The 17,089-nt window shown below is 35.4% G+C and overlaps 2 protein-coding genes across 6 annotated transcripts in view; one reads left to right on the plus strand and one right to left on the minus strand.

Moving 5' to 3' along the window:
• The window catches only part of Cnot7 (CCR4-NOT transcription complex, subunit 7), a 20,850-nt gene extending 16,115 nt beyond the window's left edge, over positions 1-4,735 (plus strand). For 4 of the 5 annotated variants that reach the window (XM_005398331.2, XM_005398333.2, XM_005398332.2 and 1 more), the window contains 2 exons: positions 1,357-1,467; positions 3,131-4,735. In XM_005398331.2, the coding sequence (XP_005398388.1) occupies positions 1,357-1,467; positions 3,131-3,259 (240 nt within the window). In that variant the 3' untranslated portion in view covers positions 3,260-4,735. Of the gene's footprint in view, positions 1-1,356; positions 1,474-3,130 lie in introns of those variants that run through there. The other variant, XM_005398334.2, reaches the window with a different exon arrangement.
• Positions 4,736-14,188: 9,453 nt separating this feature from the next.
• Zdhhc2 (zinc finger, DHHC-type containing 2) overlaps positions 14,189-17,089 on the minus strand; it is a gene marked incomplete at its 5' end in the record, with an annotated part of 30,182 nt that continues 27,281 nt past the window's right edge. Inside the window, 2 exon segments of the mRNA XM_005398338.2 lie at positions 14,189-14,358; positions 15,371-15,445. Of these exon segments, the coding sequence (XP_005398395.2) occupies positions 15,405-15,445 (41 nt within the window).

Here is a 17,089-nt window from a genome sequence, read left to right on the forward strand (position 1 = left end):
TTTTTTTTTTGGTTTTTCTCCGGTACCGGGAACCGAACTCACGACCTTGCGCTTGCCAGGCAGGCGCTTTGCCGCTGAGCTAAATCCCCAGCCCCAAGAAACTTTACTTTTGACAAAACAAAATTAGAAGAGTTTGCCTATAATACAGGATATCTTCCTAAAACTAGGAAAAGGCTTAAGAAAGATTATTTTGTGATTGTAGTCGCTGACAGTAGCAGTCTTCTGTGTCATTTGAGGGGACTTCAAGGAAATTTATATTTTTACTACTATAGAAACTCAGCCTACCCTACAGAAGTTACCCTTGCTGACAATTCAAGCCCTCTGTGTTTCAATCTGGCTTTGTAAACATGTTTTAAAATTTTTATGTCTGTGTAGTAACAGTTTTCAGGAACAGAATGCCAAATTTTTGCTCTTACATATTTGTGGGAAATATCCAAGAAGACCACATACTCCAATTATGAGCTGTTACTGGTATGTTAAAATTTAGGTTGTGACAAGGGCAACCATACTGTTCAGTTGTATTGTGTTCTCCTAATCAGCTGGCAATGAGACCTAATCCTCATGCTATTTTTAGCTCAGAGGCAACTGCTGTGTGCAGCCCTGTCTCAAGCTGTGATGTAGTGAAGGACTAGTTTGCTAGCAGAGGCTTTACAATTTAAAGGCGAACTTTGTTTTTATATTGTTACTGAAGTTTGTCCTTCTCCCCTACTAATGTCTCTCCCTGTCTTCTTCTTTTTCTCTTTTTCTTTTTTCACTCTTGTTGTTCCATCTTGTAATCCTAGCAGTATTAACATAGGCAGCTTAGAGCACCAGCCTCATCTAAGAAGGTATATACGATTAACTTGCTAACAAAAACATAGTTAAGCATGTAGTGAATTCTTAATGATTTAATGATTTTATTATTCATAATGGCTTTACTTTGTCAAAATTATGTAGAGAAAACTATTTAGAGATAGATTGGTAGGAGATTTAAGAATATTTACAAGAAACAGCCTATACTGGCTGTTGAGTTTTATAATGATCGATAGACTGATAACAGACTGAATGTGTTTGAGAAGTATTAACCCTGAATCTGTTCTGCTTTGCCCACAACTTTAGGAAAATTATTTGCTGGTCGCATGCCTTAAAGCCATGATGAAGATACATTTTCCTAGTTAAAAATCTCTTTCTGATAAATTATAAGCATCTCCCAAATTCAACAAATAACTTATACTGTCTTTTTTTCTAATCTTCTTAAGGTTTACCTTTACATACCAAAGTTCATTCATATTTTTGGTCAGTGTCCTGAGCTTATGATTTGTGAAGTCAAACACTGAAGTGTTTTTCTCTCTGACAAGCAATTTTTATTTCTTCTAGGGTGGACTACAAGAAGTTGCTGAACAGTTAGAGCTGGAACGGATAGGACCCCAACATCAAGCTGGATCTGATTCATTGCTTACAGGAATGGCCTTTTTCAAAATGAGAGAAGTATGAAGACCTCAGTGCCTTTTTATCAGTCAGTTGGTTGTTAGGTTGAGTACATTAAAAGCTGATTGCAAAACTTTTAGGTAATAAGAACCTACTAAGTGAAAATACAATTAGAGGTTCCATATAAGTCATGTACTACACTTGCTAAGTTCTTTATAGAATAAAAATTGGAAAAATTAAACAGTCTTACAAATCATGTAGGTCCAACCATATTATTTCTCGGGAGAAAACAGGCCAGAGGCTAGTAACTTCGTCAAGATCAAACATTACTAGTGGAAGAAGTAATCTTTCTTAGACCATCAGTACTGTGTCTACCAAGTCAAGGAAATTACGTTAGGTTTCCTCTATCCTGGCCTTCTCTTAGACTGTAAACTGGTGGTGAAAAGTTGATTTGCTCATGCTTTGAAAATTTTGTAGAGTACAAGTCATGCTTTTTGTTAGGTTCAGACTTACAAAGTGGTTTTGAAGTCTAAATTCTAAATCTCAAGCAGTGTAAATCAAAAGTTGTATTAGGAAGATTGTCCTACATGACAGAAGTCAGAGAGCAGTACCTCAAATACCATGAAGTACTGTATGGATGAGTGAAGTTTATTATTTTGTGTTTGTTGTTTTTTGAGGTAGGGTTTTACTGTGTAGTTCTGGCTAGCCTTGAACTCACTATGTACCCCAGGCTGATCTTGAACTCTTGGCAATCTTACTTCCTCAGCTTCCCAAGCGCTGGGATTATAGGCGTATGTACATCACCAAACCCAGCTGGATGAATGAAATTTAATGAACCCAAGTCTACTCTTAGGTTATTTCATTTGCTTAAATATCATCATTTTGCACAGCAGAAAATTGGTTGTGCAAAAACGAAATAGGATACATGTTTGCCCAGAAAAAAGTTTTCCTTTCTGCAGAATATTTGCCATGGACTTCTTATGTTCCTGTAGATATTTAAGGAGTTGACTGAGACTGGGTCTTAAAATTTCTGTAGAAATGTATTAGTAAGAGACAGCATTAAATCCATTTTGCCAGCTAGTACTAATTCAGAAGCAGTTTAGATTTCCATTCATGATAAGTAAATATTTTGTTTTCTACTTTTTCTGGTGCTTCATTATAGAATTAAAACAGCATTTAAGATTTTTCTGCTCTGCATTTTAAAAGGGCCTCGGTGGCTTACTGGTAGATTTCTGACTAATTGCTTCTTTTTTTTTTGGTTTCTTCAAGGACAGCAACCGAATGTGAATGTTCAGTTCAGTGTGCTTAAAAGTTTATTTAGTCAGCTCAGCCTTGCACGTAGATTCAAAGCAATTAAGAGTTCATTTTTCTCACCCATCACTGACTATTTTCATGTATTCTTACTCATGCACTGTTAAATTAATGGAATAAAAAGTGTGCTTTTTTTTCCATACTCAAAAATTCCTATGAAAGAAGTCTAAATGTTAATGAGAAAGACAGTAATACTAGTTTTCTTTCTTTTTTTTTTGTAGTAGTCTGTTTCCTTTTGAGCTCTGTCCGGGAGGATATCAATATTTGTTAAATATCTGTGTGTGGCCTCAAAGGAATATCGTAGAAAAGAGCTGTCACAGCTGAGCAATCAGTACTTACATTGCTGAAAAATAAACTGTGCATGGTACCTTCTGGTTAAAATTCTCTTTTTTTCTTCAAAATTCCTTTTTAGATGTTCTTTGAAGATCATATTGATGATGCCAAATATTGTGGCCATTTGTATGGCCTTGGTTCTGGTTCATCCTATGTACAGAATGGCACAGGGAATGCATATGAAGAGGAAGCCAACAAGCAGTCATGACATGAAATAATCCTTTTACTTTTATTTTATTTGAGCTACACACATGCTTGTATATAGGTTTTATCTCTGGTTGGATCCTTTGAACAATAGATAACATCCCTTTTCCCTTTTCAGAGTATATTTTATTTTCTGGCCCTTAGTACTAGGTATGACCGTTCCTATCTCAGACCGTACTCAATAGAAATACATTCAGGTTCAATTTGGCCTTAATTTAATATACTTGTTTGCAAGCGTGTGTGACAGGGTGGGGAAAGCTACATTGTATTGAATAATTTGATAAACTTTATCTCCTTGAGCTTGGTTTTGTTTTCCCTTTCCTAAATTAACTAGCACTGACTAATTTATTTCCCTGTTTCATGTCTGTCCCTTCCATTCTGCAGTTTTAGCTATTTGAGATTGTGGACCATCAATTTTGCACTTTAGAGAGTGATTTCAATCCTCTGTTTTATCAGAAATTGTGGTTAGGTAGAAAAATGGCCATTTGCCAACTTTATACAGTATTTACTTGTTTCTGACCCACCAAATACAGCACATGCGTTGTGCAAACTGTTGATTCAGCAAGACTTAACAAAAGACAGGAAACTACTGAGGAGCTTAGTAACTACTGTTTCTGTATGTAGTGTTTAATCTTCCAAGCACATCTAGTGTCTGCCGGTTTCTTTTGGTCCAGTGTAGACTGCTCTGTGACTGAAGAATTTTCAAACCAGCTTTACACCTCAGGAAAAGGCCCTTGCGATTGGATATTTAGTGTAATCTGCCAGAAACTGGCATTCAAGATACTGAAGCTAGTTATTTTATGATAGCACACACCCCTTGATCTGCTTCTTTTTATTCCGTCACTGTTAACTCTTTTTTACTTTATAGCCATACTTACGATGCTCTTGATTTGTTGGTTACACAAATCAATTTCATTAACGTCCAAAGATAGCAAGTCTTTAGGTATATTTTGTATCACATTAAAAGACAAACGTTGTGCTTTCATAGTTGTTACAGAGATAATTAATGGGAGAGATTTGGTGCAGAACAATGAAATACAATATATATATATATACACTCAAGACACACACACACACACATAGAGCTAACAAAAGTACCTGAGGAGTGTAATGCTTGTTTATTTTTTTGTGTATATCTTTGCAATCTATTTTATATATAGTGACAAAAGAGACTGTGAAATATTTAGCCATGCAGAATATGTGACCAGACCAGAGCATGTGTAGGAAGACTTGCTAATCATTAACTCCACCCTGAAATGAGGGACTACAGTTTATAATGTATTACCTACAATTCAATCAGTAATATTAGCAAACCTCCAAATGTTAGCAACAGTAGTTTGTTTCCCTTGTACATTCTTTATTCATTGTATGACAATGCTGTAACTGGGTGGTCCTTTTTAAACAGATTATTTGCAAAACAGAGGGTATTATTTGTTTTTAAAGCTTTTGTAAATAAAGGCTTCAGAAATGTTTTCTTATATGTTGATGACTGGTTTTTTTGTTTTTTTTTTTAGAAAGACTTATTTGGTATGTTAAATACCTAGTTTACTTGGCAATTGAACTGAACTCAATAATTTCCTTCATTAACAAAAGGTGGTTATGTTAGTTGGAAAATCATCCTGAACCTTCTGCATTTCAATAGTGTTGGCTTTTTCTTGGCCTTTTGGGAAGGCATTTATTCAGAAAGGCTTACAAAGTAAATAAATTTGGTGTAATTTAAAGCTTACAATGAAGAATCAAGTTTCTATTTGGTTTCTTATCCTTTTGATCTTCATCTTAATAAAGTAGTGGCCACATAGTTGCTATATTTTTAACTTGTATCAGTTTTGGTTTCTGTCTCTAAAAGTAGTTACATAACTTAGGAATAGGAACAGTCTAGTTTTTTAATATATTTGCTTTATGATTTTCCTTTCAGTGTTCCTGAGCCATTAATCGAGTCTCACCATAGTCTCTTACATCTAATGGAAAAAGGGCAAAAAGCTGGCCAGTAGGCCAGACCAGTCTGTTTTTGTTTGGTTCATGAACTGAGAATGGTTTTTAGTTTTAAAAGGGGGATAAATGAGAACACTTCCTAAATGAAAATTACATGAAATTCACACTTCAGTGTCCATAAATTTTATTAGAATGCAACCACATTAATCATTTACGTATTGTCTATGACTGCTTTCCGTCTACAATGGGAGCATTAAATAGCTGCTACAGGAACTGCCTTCCTATGGTGGGCTTATTGTTTCACATAGCTGACAGGCTCCAGAATCACAAACAGATGCCACTTGACAGCATTGTGGGTACCGTCGGTTTTGTCTGTACCGCAGCATTTTATTTTTTTCTGTCTGTAGTACATGTCCATGATACCAAGACAAAAAAATGGAGTAGATTTTATAAAAATATCTGGAAGTACATTATGATACAATGAGAATACATAACATTACCAGAATCAGAAATCATCACAGTATTCCTAACTTGTGAAAAAGGAGCAGAAGAATTAGAAGAGTTTAAATGGAATACCTCATCGCACCATTATTTTTAATGAAAATGAAGCTGCAACCAAAATGATAATTTTGTTAGTCAAGCAAAGAAAGCTGCTAGTGGTGTGTGGTCATGTTTTCATGTAATAATCCAAGTAAAAGTGTGCAGAGAAAACAAGACTCTTAACCTTTTGATAAGAACCGTTAGGTGAGAACATTGGAAGCAGCATTGAATGATTCTGAGCTTTTGTTTGGCTCTTTGTAAATCAGATGTTAGCGATACTTAACTGCCAAGCCTTATTCTCTGAGAAATCAGTACTGAATTCGAAATGACTAAAGAATTTGTTTCTGTTAGTAGTCTGGACAACTGTGTGTAAGTGTACTAGTTAAGAAGCTACTGTCAGTACAATTTGAGGTGGAATCAACTAGATGTGATATAACTGACAGTGTTAAAAACATGGAGCCGACTGGATTTGTTGGTCAAAGGTATAAAGTCAGAAAATGTAAGGTGTTTAAAGCCCACAGGTATTATTTTATTCATCAGTTAATATGTTACAGAAAATAGTATTACTGAGCTAGTAGTGTCATAGTGAACTTTATCCACCCTTGTGAACTTTCTTCATAAAAGGCAAAAGATTCATACGATTTGAAGAGAAACCAGAGTACGTGAACTTTCATTTTACTGTAATTGAAGTTTCCACTTAACAGTCTGTTGGAAATTAGTAATATACAAAGAAAATGCTGAAAGGCAAATGTGAAGAAAAGACGAATGGAATCTTATCAGTGCTTACAAGTGATGAATAAAGTCATGTGCTTAGCAGTAGACGTCAGTGTTCAGCAGTACCTAGATCTAGCTGTGAAAAGAGGCTTTCAGAGATTAAAATCCTATTACAGATCAGTATTAATAGAGGAACATTTGCAGTTGATTTTGAGCCTAGGGAATGCTAACTTCCTCCCAAACTGACCAAAATGTTATCCCTTTCCCCTCCAGATTCCACTTTTCTTAAATACTCAATTGTTAAAGTTTTGAATTTTTTCAACAAAAATTCTGTGGAAATGTGTTTTCTCCTTCCATGAGTATTTAAATAATGTCCTTGAGTTTGTCTTAGCTTGGAAAGCCTCAGATATTTACCAGTTAGCCTTTTACAGAAAAAGGTCTACCTCTGACAAGAGTCCTTATTTGCAGGGTATGGTGGTACACACCTGCAGGCCCAGTACACTATTGGGAGGCTGGGGCAGGAGGGTGGTGCATTTAGAGGTGAGCCTGGGGTACATACCAATACCTTGTTTCAAAAAGTAAAGCAAAAAAGAATCTCTGTTTGCTATTTCATCTGCAGTGGCTTTTTTGGATAAACAATTGGAGGTAAAATCAAATCAGACATGAGTCCAAGTTTCTTAAATTGAAGGGACAGGAATTGATTAAATTCTTTTTCCTCAGTATAATTATGGGTAAGTCTAACTTATACCATTTGGTATGTTGGAGGGTATAATTTGTATGAGAATAGTTTTAATACAACAGTGTAACCTTTTGTTTTGAAAATCGTAGAAATATGTACAAAGCACTCAAAGGTCTGGAATTTCCATTAATCGTTTGTATTTGAGATACACTATAAATAAAATCAGCATGGTACTGGCAAAAAAAAACCCAAACAAACCAGACCTGAAGATCAGTGGAACAGATGAGAAGATGCAGACACAACTCCAAACACACGCAGCCACCTTATCTTCAAAAAGGAGCCAAACATGTTAACTGGAAAGATAGTTTCCTTAATAAATGGTACTGGAAAAGTTAGCTTTCTACATGCTGAAGAGTAAAACTATGTCATGTCCATCACCATGCACTAAACTAAAATAAAAATGGATCAAAGGTCTAAATATGAAAACAAAAATAAATTACTGGAAGAGAAAACGTAAAAATTTTGAAGACGTAGGTGTAGGCAGACACTTCAAAACCCAGACCACATGGGAAGTGCTACAAAAAATCAGCAACTGGGATCTCATATTATTAAAAAGTTTTTGCACAGCAAATCACCAACAGAGTGAAAAGACAATCCAAAGAATGGGAAAAAGTTTCAGTCAATTATCCCTCAAGGACCTATCTAAACATGTAGAGTTAAAAAAAAAACATACCCCCCCAAATTTAAAAACCCAATCCAAAAATGGACATCTGAAATGGACATGCACTTCTGAAATGGAGAAGTATAAACAGCAAATATATGAAACAATGATCATTCAAAAGATGCAAATTAAAACAACACTGAGATTCCATCTCTCTCTAGAATAAATGGCTATCATCCAGAAATCAACCAATAATAAATGCTGGAGAGGATGTGGGGAAAAAGGAACCCTTTTCCACTGTTAGAATGAAGGCTACTGCAACCACTGTGGAAATCAGTATGGAGATTTCCTCAGAAAACTAGAATTAGAAGTCCTATTCAGCCCAGCTATTCCCCTTCTGGGTATCTTTGTAGAACTGAAAACATCATATGACAGCGATATATAGCAGCACAATTTGTCATAGCTAAGTCTTGGAAACAAATGCCCATCAACAGGAATGGATAAAAAAGATCTGGTCCTTTTAAACAATGCAGTACTACACAGCCATAAAGGATAATCTTGAGACAGGTAAATGGATGGAACTTGAGACCATAATCATAAGTGAAGTAAATCAGACAGACTAACATATGTAAACACCATATTGTTTCCCTGGTGTGAGAAACTGAAAGGGCAAATCAGGACCAAAATGTAGAATAGATATTGTGAAATGAGAAGAAAATGTTGAAAAGGAAAGAGGAAGTAGGGTAGGGGAAGAGGGGAAGGCAGGAAAAGAATACAAAATAGTTATACTACTAGTATCTCTTATTCAACAAAGGTTTGTGCTAATATCATTTGGAGAATTTTTTATGCCCGCATCTTGTACTGAGTAACTACTTTGAAAATAACAATACATGAAGTATTAACTATTATTATTCTATTATTTTGTTATGAAATTTTTCTTTCCATAAAAAAGCAAATAAGCAATTTCTCTATTGTACATATACATTTCATTGCTTCATAGCCTGTGGCTGAACCATGCTGCCTTTCTCCAAAATGAACAGTTCATCTCCTTTGTGAAGGCAACCTGGTCAGTGTGGTCCCTGTCCACATGCAGAAGTATGTAGAATATAATCTGTAACTTTCTCATCACAGGAGAAATGCACTGCTTTCAACATACTCGTGGTTCCTTCTTGCAAAAGATTCTTCATCCAGCACCACATCAAGAAATAGGGTTCCTTTGGTTTCAAACTATCATTTGACTTCCCAAGTGTTAGGAAGTTCCAGTTTGAAGAATGGAAAGAGACTTAATATTTTACATCTTAGTTCTATCACAGGTCTCAAATGGTTTTGAGGGACACGTTTCACTTGTGCCTTAAGACTTTGTGTTTTTTTTTTAAAACAAGAAAAAAGAATTAATGTTGTTAGCAGCTGTCTTTATAGCACCAGAATGCCTGGGTATAAAGAAAGTATACAGGAAGTCCTCAACCTGTTACTGCTTTCACTTCCCTCCTACAAGTGATTTCACTAGACTCTGTTGTCACTACTCCGATATACATGAAGTTTACTTATGCTGATTCTTTGTAGCCATTCTGGGACTCATCCATATCCTATACCTCTTGCCTACATACATGTTTTTACAGAACTTTAACATATGTTTACCGGTTACTCCAAGATCAGTGTGTTTTTTGATAGTCAACTTTCACAAATAAATGATAAGGCTGACTGAGATGTTTTTAATAGTGCACTTTAGGGAGCCATATATATTGACAGAAAAAAGACATGCAATCTAAACTCTGACAGTAGCCTTGCCTGCATAACTAAATTTAACTGAAACAACAGAGCTAAAGCCTTGCAGACTGGCTATCAGTTCTTTAATTCAGCATCAATATAATTCTACATTGGGGCATTTTCCCCTCAGTTTGAATAAACACCTTTACCTGTCAAATTATAAAGTACTAATAAATTCAGGTAATGATTGAACTCCTTACACTGACTGTTAAGTCTTTTCTATGAGGTACTGACAGTTTTCATAAATCATAAAATAGTGTCCTTTCTGCACAACAGGGAGCTCTTTTATGTGGCATCAATCAGCGCCTAAAATCATTTTTTAAAAGCTCTGCGGTAGTTTAATTGGTACTAATAGCAATAACCCAACTCAGAAGACAATCCTACAGACATTTTCCCCCAATCTATAATACACAAATGTGGCAATGGACAGGAATATCACAGATCTGTAAACACTTGCTGTCAGTTTTTTTTTTCCTTTCCTGCAATAAGAAAGGGCTACAAGTGATGTAAAGATGGCTCTATCATCATTACCAAGATTATCAGATTTGAAATCTGGAAGAACAATTGGAGAGTGTTGGAGTTTGAAGTCTTAATCCCTGGGCTGTTACAGGAGAGCACCCTCAATCCGTGATTCAAGGGGACTTTCAGGAAAGAAAATGCAGGTACCTATTTGAGAGCTTCCTGCTGCACTGAACATCGTGCTGGGAAATACTTGCACAGATTTTCTACTTAGGAAGGACAGCTTCCAAATACTGTGAAATACTTTCACAGTATTTCAAGAGTTCCTTTGAAATACCTGAATTCATCCCTTCAGTAATATCCAGTTCCCCAGCCAGGATGCTACCATAAAAGAGTAGCATATTTTTCACAGGAAAAAGAATTGGAAAGTGCTTGTTTTGCATCATTATAATAAATTCCTTGTGTTCTCTAACAGAATAAGATCCTTTGGCAATGAGTTCTAAAGGAAATCTGATGGGGAACAGACTGCTTCATTTTAAAATCACGAGTTCTCTAATGTTGGCATGTATTTGATACTAACATGATCAGATTGCTAAAATTTCAATTTAAAAAAATCTGAATTTTTACAGAGACAAGGCTAAAAAATTCATTCCAGTAGCATTCTTGTAAAAGAATAATACATGCTTAAGGTGTATCACAAAGTCCTCTTCCACCTTCAAGAGGAAATACATGCTAAATGGGCTAAGTATGTAGAAAATGGAGAGTAGGCTGCTAAAACATTTGGTATTCAGACAGGAGATTTCCTACTTAGGAAGGACAGCTTCCAAAGAAGGATCTTATCTAGAGACATACGCTATCGGTGAAAAAATTCCATTCTTGAAATACGTCACAATGCACAAAACATGGCCTGACGAGAATTTGTAGTCTGTGTAAGTAGCATGGTCATACTAGGGGAAACTATCAGAGTTTATTATTTTTTTTTAATCAGAGTTTAGAGTCTAAGTTGTTTTTGTGATTTGATATGTTCTAGGGTTTAAAAAGAAACAGAAATGGTGAAAACCACCATTCTACAAGTAAATATCTGATTAGTACACCAGCTAATGCAACATGATTTCAGAATCAGACCAGCAAGTTTACATGTATTGCATGTATTTCAAAATAGGGAAAATCTGCTAGTCTTTAATGGAGTAACATTTTTACACATTTTCTTTTAAAAACAGAACATATTTGCAATATATAATGACTACTTTCATTGTGGGTATTTGGTATAATGGAGTAACATTTTTTCACATGTTTTCTTAAAGTATGAGTCACTATGGCTAGCTTTATTTTTCATGAACATGGTTTGTAAATCTTTTGCACTGGTTTTCCTTAGTGAAGATAGTTTGTAAAAAAAGGCCATATTTCTAATAAATATCTATGAGTTCTATGGTCTATTTTCAATTGTCTTCAAAATTATTTAATTACCAATGAGCCATTCCCCATTTTCTCACCCCATTCCCATGTTATGACTACATTGTAAGCACAAGTTTTACCATTGCTAGCTCTGGTAGATTATTAGAAAAAGCATACCTTTAAAGGAACTGTATTGTCAGGGCATAGGCCATTTCCTATTGACAAGGAAGGTGAACAGACACTTAAATTAGAGGGTATCGACTGAATTTGTGGATATGCACTTCCTCGAATGCCTCATCACCGTATTCAGATACAAGTGTTCTTTATCTGTGAAAAAAGAACCCTCTTCCACTACATAATAGTAAATAATTAACTAATATAAATGTTTCTTCAATAATTTTTTCTTTGGTACTGGGAATCAAACTTAGGGCCTTGTGCTTGCCAGGCAGGTGCTTGTGCTGCTGACCTATATCCCCGGCCCCTCTTCAGTAATTTTAAGAGAAAAATTTCTTAAATGTTAGTATCTAAGTGGTAAAATCTCAAAAAACAGGAAAAATCAAAATTATCAGTTTAAAGGACAATCACAACACTTCAAGTTGAAGTGTCTCAATTTGAATTAAGCCATTATGTATGTTTAAAGTAAAATGCTTAAAATGTTTTCAAGGTATATGACTACATATATGTACAAATGTAGACCTATTCACTCAGGTATAGTTACAGTGCCTATCTAGTAGGATCACCTCTAAAAATCATAACTCCTACAATTAAAAGCAAAACTAGACTGTAAAAAGTCTTTAATGTTTACTATGGAAAACAGAAAAGGAACCATTACCACTTAATGGAAAAAAAGTTTATTCATTTTTTAATTTTTTCAAATCTCATTCTAATGTGTTGACTTATGTATTTAAGAAAGTACATAAAAGACCTAAAGGGAGGAAAATTAACAATACTGCAGTAGAGTAAAAGGTTAAAATCCCTCTTATTTTTTCTTAGCTTCCAGTTTGATTCTGTCCAGGAATACAGCTACAGTAGTTACTGTGCTTTCAAAAAATCTGCTTGCATATAATTCTTAATAAGTCACATGATACTGTTGCCCTTAAGACTTCTAGCAGGAGCTATAGGTTCCAGTCTGGCACTTCAGGTAATGATAAGTGACCAAAAAATACTTGAAGATAAAAGTGAAAATGTGTCATATCTTCTGAGATTTCTTCAAGCTGATTGTCATCAAACGTTTTAGCTTAAGAAAATGTGAAAAAACTACCATCCTACTGTTTAAAAAAGGTACTCAAATAAACTATAAAATGGACTTGGTTGACACTGGTTCTTCCCTAAACACAGTTAATATGAAATTCTTTATATTTTTAGTAAGGATGAGTAACTGCAAAGATCTTTTACACCACAACGTCCTCATCTTCTAGTTTTGTGTTGTGTTAGACTTCTGCTTAGACCAATTATTTAGCTGAGTTTAAACATAATCTGCTTTAACTTCTCAAATTAGTATCAAAGAAAGTACACAGCTTGCCCTAATTGTTAACATTTTAAAAACTTACACTCTATCCAGTATTTTTTTAAAAAAAACGAGTCACTGTCTCTGTGAATAGTGCACACAAGGCACGAGAGCTTCTGAGTTACCCACCGAAGCCGGACAGTTTGGCTTCCACAAACACATCATTTCAGTTTATCTTAAACTGAATTCCCAAACAGTATAGCGTTTAGTTCACACCGAACTAAATTTCTAAAAATATATGATTTTTGTTTAATGATTTGCATAATTTAATCTTAATGGGCATTTGAGGAAAAATATAAATGAGCTGTCATAGTTTCAGTGAGAGAACCCAGAACTAATACAGATATCATTGCAGGGTTAATCCAATGACCCATCAGGAGTTCTTAAAAGATTTAATAGTTCCACTATATTTAATAGGAAAAACAACCTAAAAAGAGATTCTATAAAAGCAAAACCAACTAAAGAATAGCATAACCAAGTTTCATAATTGTTATCACAGTTTTTACCCCCCTCCATTCTAAGATCAGAAGAGATAAAAAATACCTTTCTGATGTATTAGAATTACTCTGTGAAAACACCGTACTAGTTCTGACAAGCTTTCTGGCCAACTGCCTTACCAGTTAGCTCAAGCCTCACTTTACACTTACTTCCTAGCAGGGAACAAAGGTTAGAATTAGAATTAAAATCGAGCAAAAACTTCTGGTGATCTCAACTGCAGGCCACTTGGGCTTTGTAAAGAATTCATAGCTAACCACAGTTCACTTATAATCTGAGGCCAGATTCACATCAGAGGGAAAAAATCACGTTTGATTTCTTGACATCTTCTTCTTAAAAGTAACTAGTTAGTTTTATAGATAAAGCTTATCATTATAATATGATTTCAAATCTTTTAAATCTTAAACAATATTAGTCTCACTATTAGTGTCACCTGAATCAGAAAGTCAGGTGGTCAGTGGGATTTCTATGTGATAAATTGTGCAATCCAAATATGTGGATGAAAATTGGTCCATGAATTTATTCCCAGTTTCTGAAAGAAGATATTTCCCCTTTGATTCATAAGCCATAACTACTTTTAATACTTAGTAGAATTGGGGGGTAATTGTAACAATAAGTGTGTTATGCTTTAAACAGGGCTAACTAATCAGTTAATATTCTGTATATCCAGGGATGGGGATGGTGTTCAGTGGTAGAGCACTTGCCAAGCGGGCATGTGCAAAGCCCTGGGCACTATCTCCAGCACTGGGACAGGAAGGAAGAAAGGAAAAAAGGAAGAAAGGAAAGAAGGAAGGGAGAAAGGAAGTAAGAAAAAAAGAGAAGCAAGAAAAGAGAAAAGAAAAAAGAAAAACAGAAGAAAAGCTGCATCTCCATCCAGCCGAATGAGTACAGGAACAGCTGGCCAGTGGCAACTTCCCGTGGGAAGCCTCTTCCATTCTTCTGTAGCATCGGTATCTTGCAACAAAAAAGAAAACACAAAACAAATTGTTAACCATAACCAAGTACAAAAATCAAATTAACTTCATTTATTATTTGTTCTAAATACTTACATCCCTTGTTAAAAATTGTTCTATATGCTACAAGGCTGGGTAGATGTGTTTTTGAATAAAGACCTCCAGATCAAAGCTTCTCAATATACAAGTAGGATCTTACTAAAATCTATTTGAAGTTGCGGGTTCGAACACAACACGTCTAGTATGACAGCGAAGGTTCTACAGTTCTACGATGGGTAGGATCTTACTAAAATCTATTTGAAGTGGGTTTGAACACAACATGTCTAGTATGAGGGCAAAGGTTCTACAGTTCTACAATGGGTAGTCAAAGACAGAATGACTATTTAAATAAACTCTATGACCTTATGAAATGAAAAATGCCAATAATTTGTATATAAAATTCAGTATTTAGGACTGGACCTGTCACTTAATGAATAACTACACAATGATATTTTTCATCAACTTAGTTGGTTTTGTTTTGTTTTGTTTTGTTTTTGTTTTTGTTTTTTCCAGTACCGGGGATTGAACTCATGACCTCGCACTTGCCAGGCAGGAGCTGTGCCGCTGAGCTAAATCCCCAACCCCTTTTTTTTTGGCTTTTTTGAGACAGAGTTTCACTATGTAGTTCAGGCTCGTCTTAAACTCACTTTGTAGCCCAGGTTGGCCTCGAACTCATAGCAACCTTCATGCCTCATAGCAACCTTCATGCCTCACCCTCCCAGAGTGCTGGGATTACTGGCATGGACTACCATGCCTGGAAATTTAGTTGTATAATGTATGAAGTTCCTGTAAGTACTAGGTATTGTTGAAGCTAGGTTCACTGCACAGGCCCCTCCATGACTAATGTGATTCCATAGGTCAAATCAGACATCTGAGTCACTCAAAAATAAATAATGTTTATGGAAACAAGCCTAAGAAAATTGGAAAACTGTTAAAAACATAAAACATCACCATAAAGAAAACACTTATCTTACTTTTATAAAATGTGAATTTATTTTGCTTGAAGATTTAAGTCTCATTTTCCATGGTTAATGCAGGATTGCTCATACCTTAAAAAAAGAACATGAATTACCATGTTTTTATTGTTTTTAAACAACAGGCAGAGTTCACTTCTTCATTAATAACTAACCTCTAGAATACCTGCAGAGGTGCCAGGTATATAGTATGGATGTTTGTAAGATGATCTATAGAAACACAAACATTCACACATCATACGGTGTCCCAACCAGTAACATAGACAGAGGAAGAGGGTACAGAGTTCTAAAAACAGAGCTACACACCTGGAGAAGGAAGGAAGCAAAGTAACAAAAGATATATTTAATTTGGCTTTGTCACATCTAATTTCCTAATTCTTCTATCAGCTACATCATTCTAGTGGAATCCTCCTTAAACTCCTCCTCATATTTTTCCTCCCTTCCTTTTTTTTTTTTTTTTCTTTTTTTGGTACCGGGAATCGAACTCAGGACCTTGCACTTGCCAGGCATCTCCCTTCCTTTAGACCATATTTAAACTTTGGTCTCTCAACTTATCCATCAAATGGTAAAAATAAGTGACAAATAATTGACAGTACATAAAAAAAAAAATCAAGAGATCACTTCTGTTAGCATAGACTGTAAGATGAACCATGAATCCGTCCTGGAAGAAAGGGAGCCTTTTATCCCCGTCTCCCCCACAAGGATGCCCACCTCCACATCACTTCTTTGCCTCTAGGTAAACTGATGGATTTTAAGGGCAAATGGGTACCATCAAGTTTAGTCTGGGCAATGCCTAGTCCTCAGCATGGATGGGAGAGTGAAATTACAGGCCTGATGGGAAAAAGGGGGACCAAACTATGAATACTCAAGTTATGAGGGTTTTCAGAGGAGATGCGTATGTATGTATGTATATATTCTGTAAAAATAAGACTCTTTAAAGAAACCTTGTATTTTAGGAAAATATGGTTGATCATGTACTAGATATTCTTTTCCATTTTTATCTTTTATCAGTACACGCTTGCCATACAGAACGACTGCATTCTCTGCAGGGAGCTCACGCACATACACAGGACTTCTAAATTCTTTTTCATCCCCCTTCCGTCCTCTCTCCCCGACCCCATTCTTGGTCCCCTTCCCATTTGAGTTCTATCTCCCTACTTCCTATTATCTGTTATTATGCTATTTATATTTGGGTTTCTCATATACAAGAAATGATGCCGTATCGAAGCTTGTGTGTAATGTATTTCACTCACGTCATGGTCTCCAAGTACTTCCATTTTCCTACAAATGACTCAAGTTTATCCTTCTTCAGATTATATATTAAATGCTGACTAGAAAATTACTCAGGACTAACTCTTGCTTCCTTCTATCACTTTTTACAGTGAGCCAAAGTCAGCAGAAGGTGAGTTTGAAAAAAAAGACTAGAAATAAAGAAGAAAATGTCTGAAGAAGTTGTAAAATTAGTCAGTCTGGAGATTTTCTGGCTAATAAAGCCTGAACTGTGGTGAACAGTTTTGTATTCATTTATAGAGACACTGCACATAGCTATACACACCTGCATTGTAATCATACTGTTTTGCTTAATCCTTACTAACTCTGCCAAATAGGTTTTATTTTAAAGAAAAAGATGCTAAGTCCAAAAAAATGTTAGGTGACACAACAAATACACACCAATAGGTGCCCAAATTGGAATTTGTAATCAGGTCTGACTTCAAAGTC

This window comes from Chinchilla lanigera, unplaced genomic scaffold (genome assembly GCF_000276665.1).
Source record: "Chinchilla lanigera isolate Chin_1 unplaced genomic scaffold, ChiLan1.0 scaffold00062, whole genome shotgun sequence".
NCBI classification, from domain to species: Eukaryota; Metazoa; Chordata; class Mammalia; order Rodentia; family Chinchillidae; genus Chinchilla; species Chinchilla lanigera.